Source organism: Tarenaya hassleriana, unplaced genomic scaffold (assembly GCF_000463585.1).
Source record: "Tarenaya hassleriana unplaced genomic scaffold, ASM46358v1 Cleome6, whole genome shotgun sequence".
NCBI lineage: Eukaryota > Viridiplantae > Streptophyta > Magnoliopsida > Brassicales > Cleomaceae > Tarenaya > Tarenaya hassleriana.
Window position 1 is genome coordinate 2,269,669 of NW_010968505.1, and position 13,810 is coordinate 2,283,478.

At 38.4% G+C, this 13,810-nt stretch overlaps 1 protein-coding gene and 1 pseudogene across 7 annotated transcripts; both read left to right on the forward strand.

Moving 5' to 3' along the window:
* LOC104799695 overlaps positions 1-3,307 on the forward strand; it is a 4,127-nt pseudogene extending 820 nt beyond the window's left edge.
* A 1,624-nt stretch (positions 3,308-4,931) lies between these two features.
* LOC104799115 lies at positions 4,932-12,484 on the forward strand. 7 transcript variants are annotated; one of them, XR_769525.1, is made up of 12 exons: positions 4,934-7,357; positions 7,495-7,734; positions 7,948-8,077; positions 8,605-8,757; positions 8,870-9,114; positions 9,200-9,269; positions 9,465-9,671; positions 10,210-10,436; positions 10,812-10,890; positions 11,020-11,157; positions 11,411-11,922; positions 12,211-12,484. XR_769525.1 is itself a non-coding variant. In XM_010521469.1 (12 exons), exons 1-11 carry the CDS (start codon positions 5,139-5,141, stop codon positions 11,627-11,629), a joined length of 3,927 nt encoding a protein of 1,308 aa, XP_010519771.1. In that variant the 5' UTR covers positions 4,934-5,138; the 3' UTR covers positions 11,630-11,631; positions 11,715-12,195. The 7 variants fall into 7 exon arrangements, 5 of the variants coding, with proteins under 5 accessions (XP_010519774.1, XP_010519771.1, XP_010519772.1 ...); XM_010521469.1 differs by lacking the exon at positions 12,211-12,484 and having other exon boundaries at positions 11,411-11,631; positions 11,715-12,195; XM_010521470.1 differs by lacking the exon at positions 12,211-12,484 and having other exon boundaries at positions 11,411-11,631; positions 11,782-12,195.
* The last annotated feature ends 1,326 nt before the right edge of the window (positions 12,485-13,810 follow it).

A 13,810-nucleotide genomic window follows, 5' to 3' on the forward strand; every position in this document is an offset into this window, starting at 1 on the left:
TCGGAAGAGAAACGAAGCAAAACGGAGGAGGGAGAGAGCAAAACGGAGGAGAGAGAGTGGGAATAAGAGGAGAGAGAAAATCGAGAGAACAATCAGAGAAGAGAGAAAGCAGTCTTGGATGAGAAAGAATGAAAAGATGAGGAAAGAGAAAGTGCAGTTTTTTCATTATTAACTTTATTATTTTTTATTTAAAATATGGGCTATCATGGTCTTTTCGTTGTTTTTTTTTCTATAATGGAGGTAGTCGCACGTAATAACAAATCACAGCCATATTATTAAAAGTTTGTGGTAAAAAGGGGTTTCGTTCTAATGCTCGAAAATAATATTCTAAAGCTTTAGTATGTTTCCCGTTACTTGTGTGGATAAGGCCTATATTATATAGTATATAACTTCGATCATAGGGATCAATTTCTAGTCGCATAGCTTCATAATAATTCTGTAATGCTTCTGCGTAATTTCCTTCGGATTAAGCCGACATCCGTTACGGTTGAAGAGGGGGATTTGATGCGTCTAGCTTTCAGACCAGAACGGGCGTTGCAGTCCATGACTGTGAAAGTGAAGACCCAGTTGGGGCTTTTGTTGAACAACTTGTCTGCACCGTCGACTCCACCTCTCCTTCGCCGTTGAACCTTATTTGTCGGCCACCCATTGACGGTAGAGGCAGTCACCCTAATGGGTTCATGGATCTCTGTAGAAATTTTCCTCTGTCTTCTTCTTCCAGCTCTTCGTGGTCACTGAGTAGGGTAAATCCTAACGGCAATAATACCCACATTCCCCCCAAACCGAGCCCTTTTCTCCCGCTCGACAATATTCGAAGTGGGTCAATCTCGAAACCTTCCGACAATGATCAAAGCAACGAAGGGGTTGTTGCAGATGCTAGTGGTGACAATGATTCTAGTGCTGATTTTCTGGATGAGCAGCATATGACTGACTACCTCTCGTTTCTCGATGATTCCTCATCAAAACCCGAGGAACTCATCGATACCAGGGTTTTGTTGGAGGACTACGTGAACAATGATGAAACCTATATTCACAAGAGGAGTTTCTCGGCGAATGCATGCATTGGGTTCGAGGATGATGGTTTTGGTGCAGGATTAAAGCCTTGTATAGATTTTAGCCGAGGTTTCTGCAAGAATGGTGATAGTTGCAAGTTTATCCATGGCGGGTTTCCAGATAATGTTGACGATAATGGCCGCATGGTTAATTCGCCGAGAAAAATGGAAAGCTCTTTTCGCCAGCATAAGGAGATGATGATGATGATGATGATGAAAATGGCTTATCAACAGCAGAGATTAGCTGCAGCCCAGTTCTTGGCTAGGGTTCCCCAATTGCCATACGAGACGAGGACGGATTTACTCTTGCATCAGCACTCTCGCCGGTAAATAGATCTATCTCAAGTATTTTGCTTTGCCGTTCTTGGTATAAGCCCATGTATTTTCTGAAAGTGTGTGAAGAAAACTGATTCTGTGTTTTCTTGTTTGTGGTGATATTGGGTTGGTTGTAACTTGTAATCCTCATTTCCAGATTATAAATTGTGTGGTTGGTATTCAGTCTTGTTCTTTGTGTTCCTTGTTGTATGGTGCTTTCTTTTGGCGACTATATGTTTGATTCTCATTGGCTTGCCAAAATTTTCGCATGCCTAAGTTCATGTCTTGTGCGATGCAAATTGGTTTAAAATTTACCATTTTGGATTTTACATTCTCGGTGTATTCAGTTGTAAAGTTTTGTGATGTTTACCTGTAGCAGTGTGGGTGGTGCATTACTTTTTGGTGATGAATGATATTGGAACAACAGCCCGGGGTGGCTCGAGAGGAGTGAACTTATGACGATGCATTTCAGTGATCAGTCGAGTTCAGCTTCCAGGCAGATTTACTTGACTTTCCCTGCTGATAACACCTTTAAGGACGAGGACGTTGCAAACTATTTCAGGTATTTTCCGACAATCATCTCTGTCAGACAAGCACCAGAGATAAACTTATGGGTGAACATGTCGAGGGTCGTCCAACAAATCCGTTTTGATGATTCTTGAAGAATGGAGGAAACAACTAATAAGAACTGTTGATAGTGTTCTACGGTTTATATATATTCGACAATATATGGCTTTGCCTTTTCGATTGATGATTAGTTGGGTGTGTTTTTTACTTGAAGCCTTTTTGGAGCAGTGCAAGATGTGAGGATCCCTTACCAGCAGAAACGTATGTTCGGATTTGTTTCATTTGTCCACCCTGAGACTGTGAAGCTCGTGTTAGTTAGAGGGAATCCCCATTTCATTTGCGATTCACATGTTCTTGTGAAACATTACAAAGAAAAAAGAAAACCTTTAGACAAGTATGATTCTTTTTTATCTTGTTCTTGGTTTCTCACATTTGTGTTCTCTTCGTTTTGGGTTTTAACACATCGCTGAAAATTGTTTCTTATACGATCTCTCTATTTTGAGGTCCAACGTGTAATTGTTACTTTATTGATGGCAGAAAGCAACAACAACAGAATCAGCTACAACAACAGATTGATCGAGGGAAGTTTTCTCCGTGTTCCAGTCCATCTGGGTTTGATTCTCACCTCGGTTAGTATCCAAAATTTTGATTGAAGTTGATCAAGTTGGATTGTTGCATGCTTTTGCCACATTCCAAGTTATGTATGTCTTGTATCATTTTATTTCTGATTATGGCTGGTCTCTTTTCATTGTTTATTAGGTTCATAGATGTTCTATGACAAACAGGAGATGATGGTGATGAGAAGAAAAATGGAGCAAGCTGAACTGCAGAGAGCCATTGAGCTTGAAAGGAGACGGTTTGTAAATTCGCAACTCCCGGAATTCAAGAACGGGTTTGTGCCCCATCATCAACGTAGTTTGTCCATGGGATCTCCAGGCTATTTTCTATCATGCGGTAACAGAAACTTTGTTTTCCCATCTGAAAATACCGAGCCTGAAGGATTAGAAGGTTGGTGAAATTACACAATGAACTTACGATGGAATAAGAAGTTTTTATTGTTACTTTAACAAGCAGTGACTCTTATCTCATTAAAGTTGTTGCCTCAAGATTTGTCAGTGAATGGTGATACCTCGGAGGTGGATCCTTATCGAGGGCGAGGAGAAAGCTCGGGGAATGTTGAGAGTGAAAAGTTTGAACCCAACGGTAGAAACACCATACAACTTGTTCTTCCTAGTAACATCTTCCCGTCTGCAAAACCCGATGACCAAAAGGCCGACGAATCTGCTGAAATTGATCTAAAATTTGCCACGGTCTCATCTATCACTGGAAATAATCCGGAACCACCTTCCACTTCGAGCGTTCTGGTCCAGTAGCTATTTCGCTCTATAATGCAAAAGGGTCGGTCATGTCAATAGTATTATCGTCTCATATCGGTTTCATTCCTCGTTTCGGGCACCAGAACTCGAGGCAAGAGACGTTTTTGGTCTGTATCGATAACATTTTTTATCTTTCTGGACAGGTTTTTAGGTCATGGATGAGAAAGCTCATGCAATAAAACGTAAGATTCAATGACTTTGAACCATCATCGAACATCAAGAAATCGATTGTTTGGGATGCAGACAAGTAGAGAGAAAGGAAGTAGGAATATATATATACAGCTAAGTTATATACACATATATATATACAGGAACCAAGAAAGAGTAGTACTTAGCTTAGGATATGGCATTTATCGTATCAAAATCGCAAGTTTTCATCAAGTGACATTTATACAACTGACGACCTGATCTGTAGAATACTCGACAAGAACACTCTCGGACTAGGGATCTTTTTTCTTTTTTCTTTTTTATCATTTATATGCCTTAGCTCTCTCTATATATATATATACACATATGTGTATATATATATATGTGTTGGGGCTAACGACTATTTTTTTTTTTGTTAAAATGGCTAACGACTATTTATATAGCAAAATTGGATAATCAATCAATCCTTGTTTTTCTTTGTTATGGCATTCGGGTTTATTGTTTTTGTCAAGTATGGGTAAAATTATGCGATTTTTGGATCATTATAAAAACTTGAAAAAGTCTTTTAATTTAGTTTATATATTTTATTAAATTATATATATGTACTTAGAATATTTTTTTTTGAATTGTCATGTCTCGCCCTCGTTTTTCACCTCTTACACGGGTCATTGGTAATCACCGTTTAGGTTGGAATCAAATCTCAGTCTTTAGAATTTGAAATATTTCTAAATTTTTGGATATCCTATTCTTAATTTTAAACATTTAAAATTATATAAGACTTGGATTGTACATATATATATATATATATACACACGTTTACCAAAACTCTTCACTTTTGGAATGTTAAATAGTAATTTAGAAAATGCGATTTTTCCCATAAAACGAAAGGAATTGCAAAAGATCCAAAATAATTGTAGGCTTTGTAGCATTGTCTCAAAGGAGGAATTCTAATTTCTATACGTTTCTTTTCTTAATTAGGACAAAACACAATTATAAAAAAGAGCAAATTACCAAAATAATCATGGTATATTTGAGAATTATTGGTTAAGATCTAAAAATAAATATGATATTCAGTTAAGTAATGTTGGGATAAAATATTATATCCAAAAACGAAACAAATAATATCTAATTGTATTCAACTTTTAAATCCATTAATTTAAATTATCTATAAAATACAAAATAAAAACAAATGTAAAAATAATTGAATTAAAATTAAAATTTATAATTTTTAAGAACTTTGTACTGTACCAAAATAAAAAAATAATGAATAAATTAAAATAAAATAAAATTTAAGATGTGATTAATTGCCATCAATAATAAGATAAACAAACCGAATGAGAGGAAAATAATAAAAGGTTAAATGAAACCTTTGAGAAGGCCATGAGACCGTGACGACGACAACGGGAAAGCCCAAAGCAAATATAATACAATCACACTTTTTCCTTTTTTCCTTTTTTATTTTAAATTTTATTTTATTGTTCTCTGGAATAACCATTGGAGGCGAACCAGTTTCCTCCCTAACGCAATCGCCCATTGAATTTGAAGTTTTCTTTGATCGTTCTCGGTTCCTTTCGTCTTCTCTGATCGATTGATCCCGGTCTGATCCATTTCCCTTTTCCGGAATCTGTGTTTCGTTGGATTCTCAATCTGCGGTTTCGGATTAGATGACTCCCTCTCCGCCATGTCGCCGGCGGATTTCGTAGGGACCGGGGCTCTGGCTAACGAAGCCGACGGTCGGAAAATTCCAGCCAATCACTTGTCTTTTGGGTTTGTCGTCTCAGGTTCGGTTCCTCAATCTAAAACAGAGAATCTAAGAACAATGAGTAACTTCGGGGATTTGAATTCCGCGTTCCCGAGTTCGGATCGAATCAATCCTACCTCGAGCTTCGATTCTGCGCCATTTTCGCGGCCATCTTCGGGTCTCTCTAAGCCGAGATTGTCCAAGGTGAGGAGGCAAGTGAAGTCTCAGAACTTGAAGCCCTCGGGAAACTCGGTTTCTCTCTCGGGTCTGGGTTTCAACCCGTTTCATAACCCTAGTTCGTTCATGATGCCTCTCTCTGGGTCCATTGCCGGTGAATCCGGGTTTGGAAGGAGCACCAACGAGGCGTTTGTTTTTGGGAACAATGACGGTGAAAGGGTTGTGGAAGAAATGAACAAATTGAAGATCCAGGGGGAGGATGTATGTGGGAAAGATTATAGGAAGGGTGTTGGCTTTGATGATAACGTCAAGGATTCACAGGAGAGTATGTGCAATGTGGGACAGAAAGATTCCAGTTTTAGTTTCGGTGTGAAGAACAAAAGCGGTTTTGTGTTTACTGGTGGTGAAAATGTTAGTGGTGTTTCGGGGAAAAGTTTGGAAGATGAACTTCCAAATGAGTTGAATAATAAACTGAGAATTCATGCAAGCAAGGAGGCTGCTGAGGGAAGAAGTAGCTTTACCATTGGTGAATCTGAAAATTTCATGTCGAAAGATAGCTGCAGTGGCTTTTCTTCCTGGAGTTCAGGACATTTAGTTCAGGAAAAGATGAAGAAACTGAACATTGAGGACAAGGTGTTTGATGGCGGTGTCGATCAGAAACAGCATACTGCCAAAGTCAATGAGGAAGCTTCGGTTTTCTCTACGGACAAAGCTGAGTCTCGGGATTTGATTGGGGAGAAGATACTCTCTGATGAGTTGGCAAGGAAGTTGAACGTCGGAAATATAGCTTCTGAAGGGATAACCAAGGGGCATTCTTCATCTGAAGCGTTTTCCAATGGCTCACCAAAGGAAAATGTGACTGAGCAGAATATCAACGACTCCGACAAATCATATCCGATGAATAGTAGTTTTGCAGGTGCAGTGCCTGATGAACATTTGAATGCTAGAAATGTTGGTTATACGACCTCTAGTGTAAATACTGTCGAGTTCAATTTTTCGAGTAAGCAAAACAGTGGCGGGGCGACTTTTATGGAATTCAAGACGCCCAACTCAAAATTAAATCCGTTTTCCAGCTTGGGTCAGAAATTGGATTTCAATGCAAAGAAGGAAAATTCTAGTGCCATGAAATCTAGAAGGACAGCAGGTAAGCAAGCTGTGAAAGTCCAACTGAATGTTGGAGAGTTTGCTTTTGCAGAAAGTGGTTTTCCACAAGGAATCAGTGAGGTTTCTGGGTCTTATTCACCGATGGACATCTCTCCGTACGAGAAAACACAAAGCGAGGCAGAATCTACTGTATCAGATCAGTCTTCTAATCCTGAAAAAAGCCATTTATCAACTGTTGATGCTTCAAGTGATATGTTCGACGAAGAGCTACTTGCTGCAACTGAGCGGATGCAAATAAATGAAGGGGATGGAGTTAACACCGATCAAGTTCACGAATCTCATACTGATAAAGGTGGTGACCATGAAGAACTTGCAGAAGGTTCTGTATCAGGGGCCGAAACCGAGAGTTTTAAATCGGCAGCTGAAGAGATGGAAGTTAGTAGTGATACTTTTGTTACAGCAACAGAAACTGATGTTACTTCAACCTTGAAGTTTGATAGGGAAGAAAATGAGGACCATTTTCCTTCTTCAGATTCTGCTAGCTCTAACTTCACCTTTTCAGCTGCATCCTCTTCAGTAGCTCATGGACCGCTGCCAACTGCAAAGCGTGTAAACAGGAAGAAAAATCCATCAAAATTCGGGCATGATCCATATAACTTAGTTCCAAACGCGCCACTTCCATATACTTCATTCCTAAAATCTTCTCAACATTCTCCATTAGCTGGTGTTCAGTCGATTTTGTCTCAAGGGAAGCCCTATGAAAAGGATACTCTTACTCATCTACCTAAGCCTATATATAGATCTGAAGTGGAGAAAGGGAGAGAAGTGGAAAACGAGTCTAATGCAGCTCAAGAAGCATGTGAAAAGTGGCGATCAAGGTTGTTATCAAATTTGCTATTTCCTTTGCTCTTCTTTCACTCTTCCATTGTCTCTATCATAGTGTCCGATTGCCCATATGTCAATAATTTTAGTGCAGCTTTTGTCTTTATATTTTCACTGAATTTTTCTTTTGCAGAGGAAATCATGCTTATACAAATGGAGATCTCTCGAAAGCTGAGGAATTTTACACACGGGGGATAAATTCTGTCTCTAGAAATGAGACATCTAGAAGCTGCCTCAGGGCATTGATGCTTTGCTACAGTAATCGTGCTGCAACACGCATGTCCCTTGGAAGAATGAGAGAAGCCATATTAGATTGTACAATGGCTTCTTCAATAGACCCCAACTTCCTTAGGGTTCAAGTCAGGGCTGGAAAGTAAAGACCTTCCTCGATCAATACTTTCTTTTTATGTTTTGATGACTTTAGGCCAAAGTCTTATCCAGAAACTTGCGGTCTTTGATGTGAAAGCTTTTACCTGGGAATGAAGCTTCACGTGATTATTTTCTCCTTCATTTAGCAAGGAGAAAATGATATTGGTACCAGGTTTAATTTGTTGTTTCACTAACTTGTGCTTTTTGCATTTGCTAGTTGTTACCTTTCACTTGGGGAAATTGAAGATGCATCAAGATATTTCAAAAAATGTTTGCAATGTGGAAGTGACATCTGTGTGGACCGAAAAATTTTTGTTGAGGCTTCTGAAGGTCTACAAAAGGCACAGGTAGGATTCCCTATTCACTCTCAGGGGAAAACTAATATGTATATATGTTCTTCTAGTTGAAATATTAGGCTTAATTATCTTGTACTGATTTTTTAGTATATGATTACAGTATGCATGTGGTGTACAATGGGCTGTTTTATTTTTGAAGATGTATGACCTAGGGCCTTATTTCTTGGATGTAAATTTTTCTTCAATGCTTGATTTGGGAACTAGACTGGATCATATGGATCACTTATTTATAATCCTAGATATGAATGGTTGATTATGTTTCTAGTAAGGAGATGACAAGAAAATTTAATAATTACTTAAATACATCCGCGTTCTAGTTGTTGCTGGTTTAATCAGTTGAAGATTTAGAATCTCTTCAGAGGTCGGGTGTAGATTTGGTTTTGTTCAGACTCTGTTTTGGGCTTTTAGTTTTATTTTAAATCCCGTGAGTTTTCTTTTTCTATGTTCTCCTAATGAATTAGCACATGGGCAATACATTTTTATTTACCATCGACCAAAATATCCTATCTATATTGCAGAAAGTTTCTGAATGCATGCATGAAGCTGGTCGTCTTTTGCACCTTAGAACATCACATGACGCAGATAAAGTTTTGGGAGTACTTGAAGAATCCCTGTCAATAAGTTCATACTCGGAAAAGTTACTTGAAATGAAGGGAGAGGCCCTATTAATGGTATGTTCTACTCACCTACAAAACGTCACTTGAATGCTCTAGAGAATCCATTGGATGTATAGAAGATGCTAATAAAGAAACCCTTGTTTTTGTTCTTTGTTTCTTCCGACAGCTTGAGAAGTATGAAGAAGTGGTAAAGCTTTGTGAGCTGACAGTTGATTTGGCGGAAAAGAATTCTCTTCCATTGGGCACTGACAGAAATTTGGCTAACCTGGGAGCTCATGATCTTCCCAAAGACATAAATTTCAGAATTTGGCGGTGCCGCCTCATGCTTAAATCATGTTTCTATATGGGAAAGCTTGAGGAGGCAATTGCTTCTCTAGAGAAGCAAGAACAATTAGTATCTGTTACACAAAGGTAATTCATAGTTCCTCTTTTTCCTTTATTTTTTCTGATATGCAAAATCTGATTGGTCTCTTGTGTTTGTGTCATTTTGTCACAGGAATGATAACAAAACTCTAGAATCCTCAATTCCATTTGCTGCTACTGTACGTGGTTTGTTGCGCCTCAAGGTATTGCATTTCTTTGCTATATTTTAAGTTCTGGATTGATTCTTTCATTTCCTGGAGTCACTTAAAACACCAAGGGCAGAAATAGTTACTTACATGCCCAAAAAAAAAATAGAAAATAGGGGGAAAATTATCAGATAGTAAGCATCAAAAGTTTCATAACTGTTCACAAAATCTTACATTGGTCTTTGACAACAGACGGCAGGGAATGAAGCGTTTCAGTCTGCAAAACACACAGAAGCAGTTGAACATTACACAGCTGCTTTGTCTTTCAATGTGGAATCACGTCCTTTTATGGCTGTGTGTTTCTGCAACCGTGCTGCTGCATACAAGGCTCTTGGTCAAGTTATTGATGCTATCGCCGACTGCAGCCTTGCTATTGCTCTTGACCAGAACTACTCAAAGGTTTCTCCCCTGACAACTAACATCCTATGGTTCTGTTTCCATTGTTGCATGATTTCGGGTATGTTCTGGTCATGTGATTGGGATGCTAAGCCTTTTACGTCCTGGAATAGACCACTGTATTTAAATGTTAGATAGTTATCCCTAAAATTTATGAGCTAAATTTAGGTATTAAGTTCACATTTCTGTTCATAAAAGGGCAGGCCGGTGCACAAAACATCCCGTTGAGCGGGAGTCTAGGGAAGGGCCCACCACAAGGGTGTATTGTAGGCAAACCATACCTTGCAGAATATTCTGCAAGAGGTTTGCTTCCCGAACTCGAACCTCGTGTCCTGTAGGTCACAATGGCAACACCTTAACCGATGCGCCAACACATTTCAATCATAAGCTACATACAATTCGGCTATGTTCTCATAGGTTGTGATCTTTTGAAAGATTCTGAAAACATGTCACTCGTGAAGTGAGAATAGTTTTCTAGTTTAGTGTCTGAAATGTTCCTGTCCTGTGTCAGATAATGTGTAAATTTTAATTTATTTCTCAGGCTATATCTAGACGGGCCGCGTTGTTTGAGATGATAAGGGACTATGGACAAGCAGCAAGTGATATTCAGAAACTTGTTGATCTTCAATCATGGCAAATGGAGAAGGCCACTGGGGCTTGCGATAGATCCACGAATTTGGCCAATGATATAAGACACGCTCGTCTACGGCTTTCTGAGCTGGAAGAAAAATCAAGAAGGGGAATTCCACTGGACATGTACCTCATCCTGTAAGTCTATATTGCATAAATAAATGCATCTCTTACTTTCTCTGTTTTCTATCAAAGTTGAGACACATTTATATTTTCTTTGCTATTGGCATGCCAACTTCTCGTATCTTATTGTGAATGCTGCATACTAAATGCAATTCTGCCGGGGCATGCATCTATGCTAACAAGATTTTGTACCTTTGCCATTGCCCCTTCTCACTAAATTAATCTCCCTGGAATATGGTAAAACTTCAGGAAAATGGTGCTTGTAAGATGATCATTGTACTTAGATACGTGAAAAAAATGGGTTTGTCTTTTGCTTTCGGGACCAGAGATATTTAATCTGTCAAAGTGTGTTAAGCTTGCTGATAATCATGGGACCGTCAACTGTGGCAGGGGAGTTGATCGGTCATGCTCGGCTTCAGATATCAGAAAGGCATATAGGAAGGCTGCACTCCGTCACCATCCTGACAAGGTATTTGATGCATTGAATTTCAAAACTTCACATGTTTATGAGCTCGATTACACTCATACCTCGCTTAAAGAAAAGAATGATACAGATGATAGGACAAGAGTAATTTAGAACTTGTCTTGTATCTTGAAGGCTGGTCAGTCCTTGTCAAGAAACGAGACTAAGGATGATAAGCTATGGAAGGAGATAGGAGAAGAAGTGCACCGTGACGCTGACAGATTATTTAAAATGATTGGTGAGGCATATGCAATTCTTTCAGACCCTGCAAAGGTAAATATCGAAACCTATTAACTTCATGAGCTGTCTCCTTTCCCGTTAACTTCTTGCAAGAAGTCTTTTATGTAAACAAAAGGTTTTTTCACTTTTCTCACAACTGGATTCTTTTCCTTCCATAAACTAGTAACTCTTTTGGAAGATGAAAGATCATTGAAGATTTTGTTGAATTTTATTTGACAGGCTTTATCTTTCCGCTTACTGCCAGAAAACCAGTGTTACATTTTTTTTTCGTTTCCCATTTCGGCAGCGTTCACAGTACGATCTTGAAGAAGAGATGCATAATGCACAAAAGAAGCGTGAAGGAAGCAGCGCATCAGGAGCACATGCAGATGTTCAGAACTATTATTATCCTTTTGAGAGGAGCAGCAGTAGAAGGAACTGGAGAGAAGTATGGAGATCACAAAGGGATCCAACAGCTCCCACCAGACGGTCAGAATCCACCCGATCAAACCGATATCCGTTGTAACTGTAAGCATCTCTGTTATAAACTTCTTCTGCAAAAGCTGAAGGATGTGAAATATATCCAACGATAAAATACTGGAGCTGATTAGGTAGCTAGACTCAGATTGAGCATTGAAAATTCACTTCAATGGGGGATGACATGCGTGAAAAGTTCAGATTTCAGTTGTTTCAGCCACAACCTGGAAACGCTGTTCAGACAATGGAGAAAAAACAGGCAAATCTCGCTCGGAAAACGATTTCCCAAGAAGTTCTGTCTCTCTGGCCAACCGAGGAAAGTCTGCCCCTCGAGCTTGCGAGGTCAATTTCACCATTAATCTTCACGTTCCTTCCAGTGTTAGGAATCGTTGTACGCTGATAACATGGGATGATTTTCTGGGTGCAAGACTGTTTTCGTTTTCTGATGAAAATCATAATTCTTTCCTTCAAGGTTCACTCTTCTTTCTTTTTCCGAATTTTTTTGGGTTTCTGAGAGTTTTGTGTTTGAGTGCGATAGTGTTTCCGGAGCTTGTGTAAAGAAGTGTTTGAGCTCTTTCGTTTGCCTTAACTCTTCATTCTCTTTTGATCTGTTTCTTTTTTAAATTTCAGACGTGTGATGTATTTCGACCAAGATGTTGTTTAAGCTTCACTCCATGGAAGGCGCGCGCGTGTTATCATCATCCCCCATTTTTTGTTGTCGGAATCGACTCTTGTCCGAATGGATCATTGTCTGGCCGCCCATTGGATGCATTCTCGGCCAAAGGCCCATGGGTCTGTATGCGTGTGAGGTGTGATGGATGCGTCTACACCTCGCCGGTAGAGGCCGAGTAGCACCTCTACCCGTCACCCTTAAAAAATATATTTATATTTTTTATTTTTAATATTTTTTATTTGCATCACCAGCCGATTGGCCCAACCAAAAAACGAAACCCAAAATAGACTGGGTCGAAATCCTGTAAACCGAATTGAAACTCACCATTGCCCAAGGTGGGGCAATTAAAAAGCCGCGTCAGTCAACTTCGGACAATTCACCCGTATAAAAAAAACACGTTTTACATCACCACCACCTGCACCGTCCAAATATAAAATCAATTTTAATTTCAAATTTTTTGGAATCGTCTGATATGAATTCTTTGTTTTCACTTATTTCGGTTTTTGAATTCTAAATAGAAAATATTCAGAAAAAAAGGCGACATTTTTTGGAAAAAGATGACCACACTGGAAAATTTAAAATCAAAACAGATGTAATTTTTTTCTTAAAAAACCTCCTCCTATCAGCAAAGACTATGCACACATTGCCCCCAAAGAAAGGAACTCATGCAATATTACCCAAAAGTTGGTAGTCCAGTGGATGAGATGTGACAAAATCATCCTCAAAGTCTTGGGTTTGATTCCACTGTGGGAAGTGATGTAATTTTTGGACCAAAATGGTACAAAGGCTGATCCCGGATCTAGGGTGGATGTAGCTGGGCGGAAGGGTCGGAAAACCATCCTGGTTATAAAAAAAAAAAACTCATGCATATGTTGTTGCATAAGTTCGTCATGAATTAAACATGGATTCTAGTTGCGGTTATTTTATTTTTCGTTTTCGACTGAGCTTTTCAACCAACAAAAACTCAAAATAGTTATTCCAAAGAAAAATATCGTTAATATAAAATATGAATTCTAAATATATTTTATTCGAATTTTCTTGTGATATTATGTTTTAGAGTTCTCCATAGTAATAGCCTTTTAATAAAAATAAATTTACGACACAAATACAAGGAAAAAACATAAAACAAATAGATAACATTGTTATTTATTTATTTATTGGACGTTGATATTTTATAGTTTTCTAACCATTAAGGTGAATTTAATTGTAAATTAAAAAACGTGTAAAACAATCTCACTATCAAAGTGGGGAGCCGCCAAAAAGGGAACACACACAAAAAAATATGACGTTTATAAAATAAATCTCGAACAACTAAAACTGATACCATCCGACAGTCTTCCTAAACCTAATTTGCCGCTAAATAATAACTAATTGTTTATTTTGTTTTATTCTTCACCTTTTTAATGAAAACGGTGAATTTTGTTTTGGTCCAAGTGATTAGAAACACATTTAAATCAATCGGTCAAATTATGAATTTTAGCTCTCCCTCCATTTGATTTCGATCCCTCAATTTAATAAATTTATTTTTAAAAAATCCGAAATTAAACTGTTTCCATT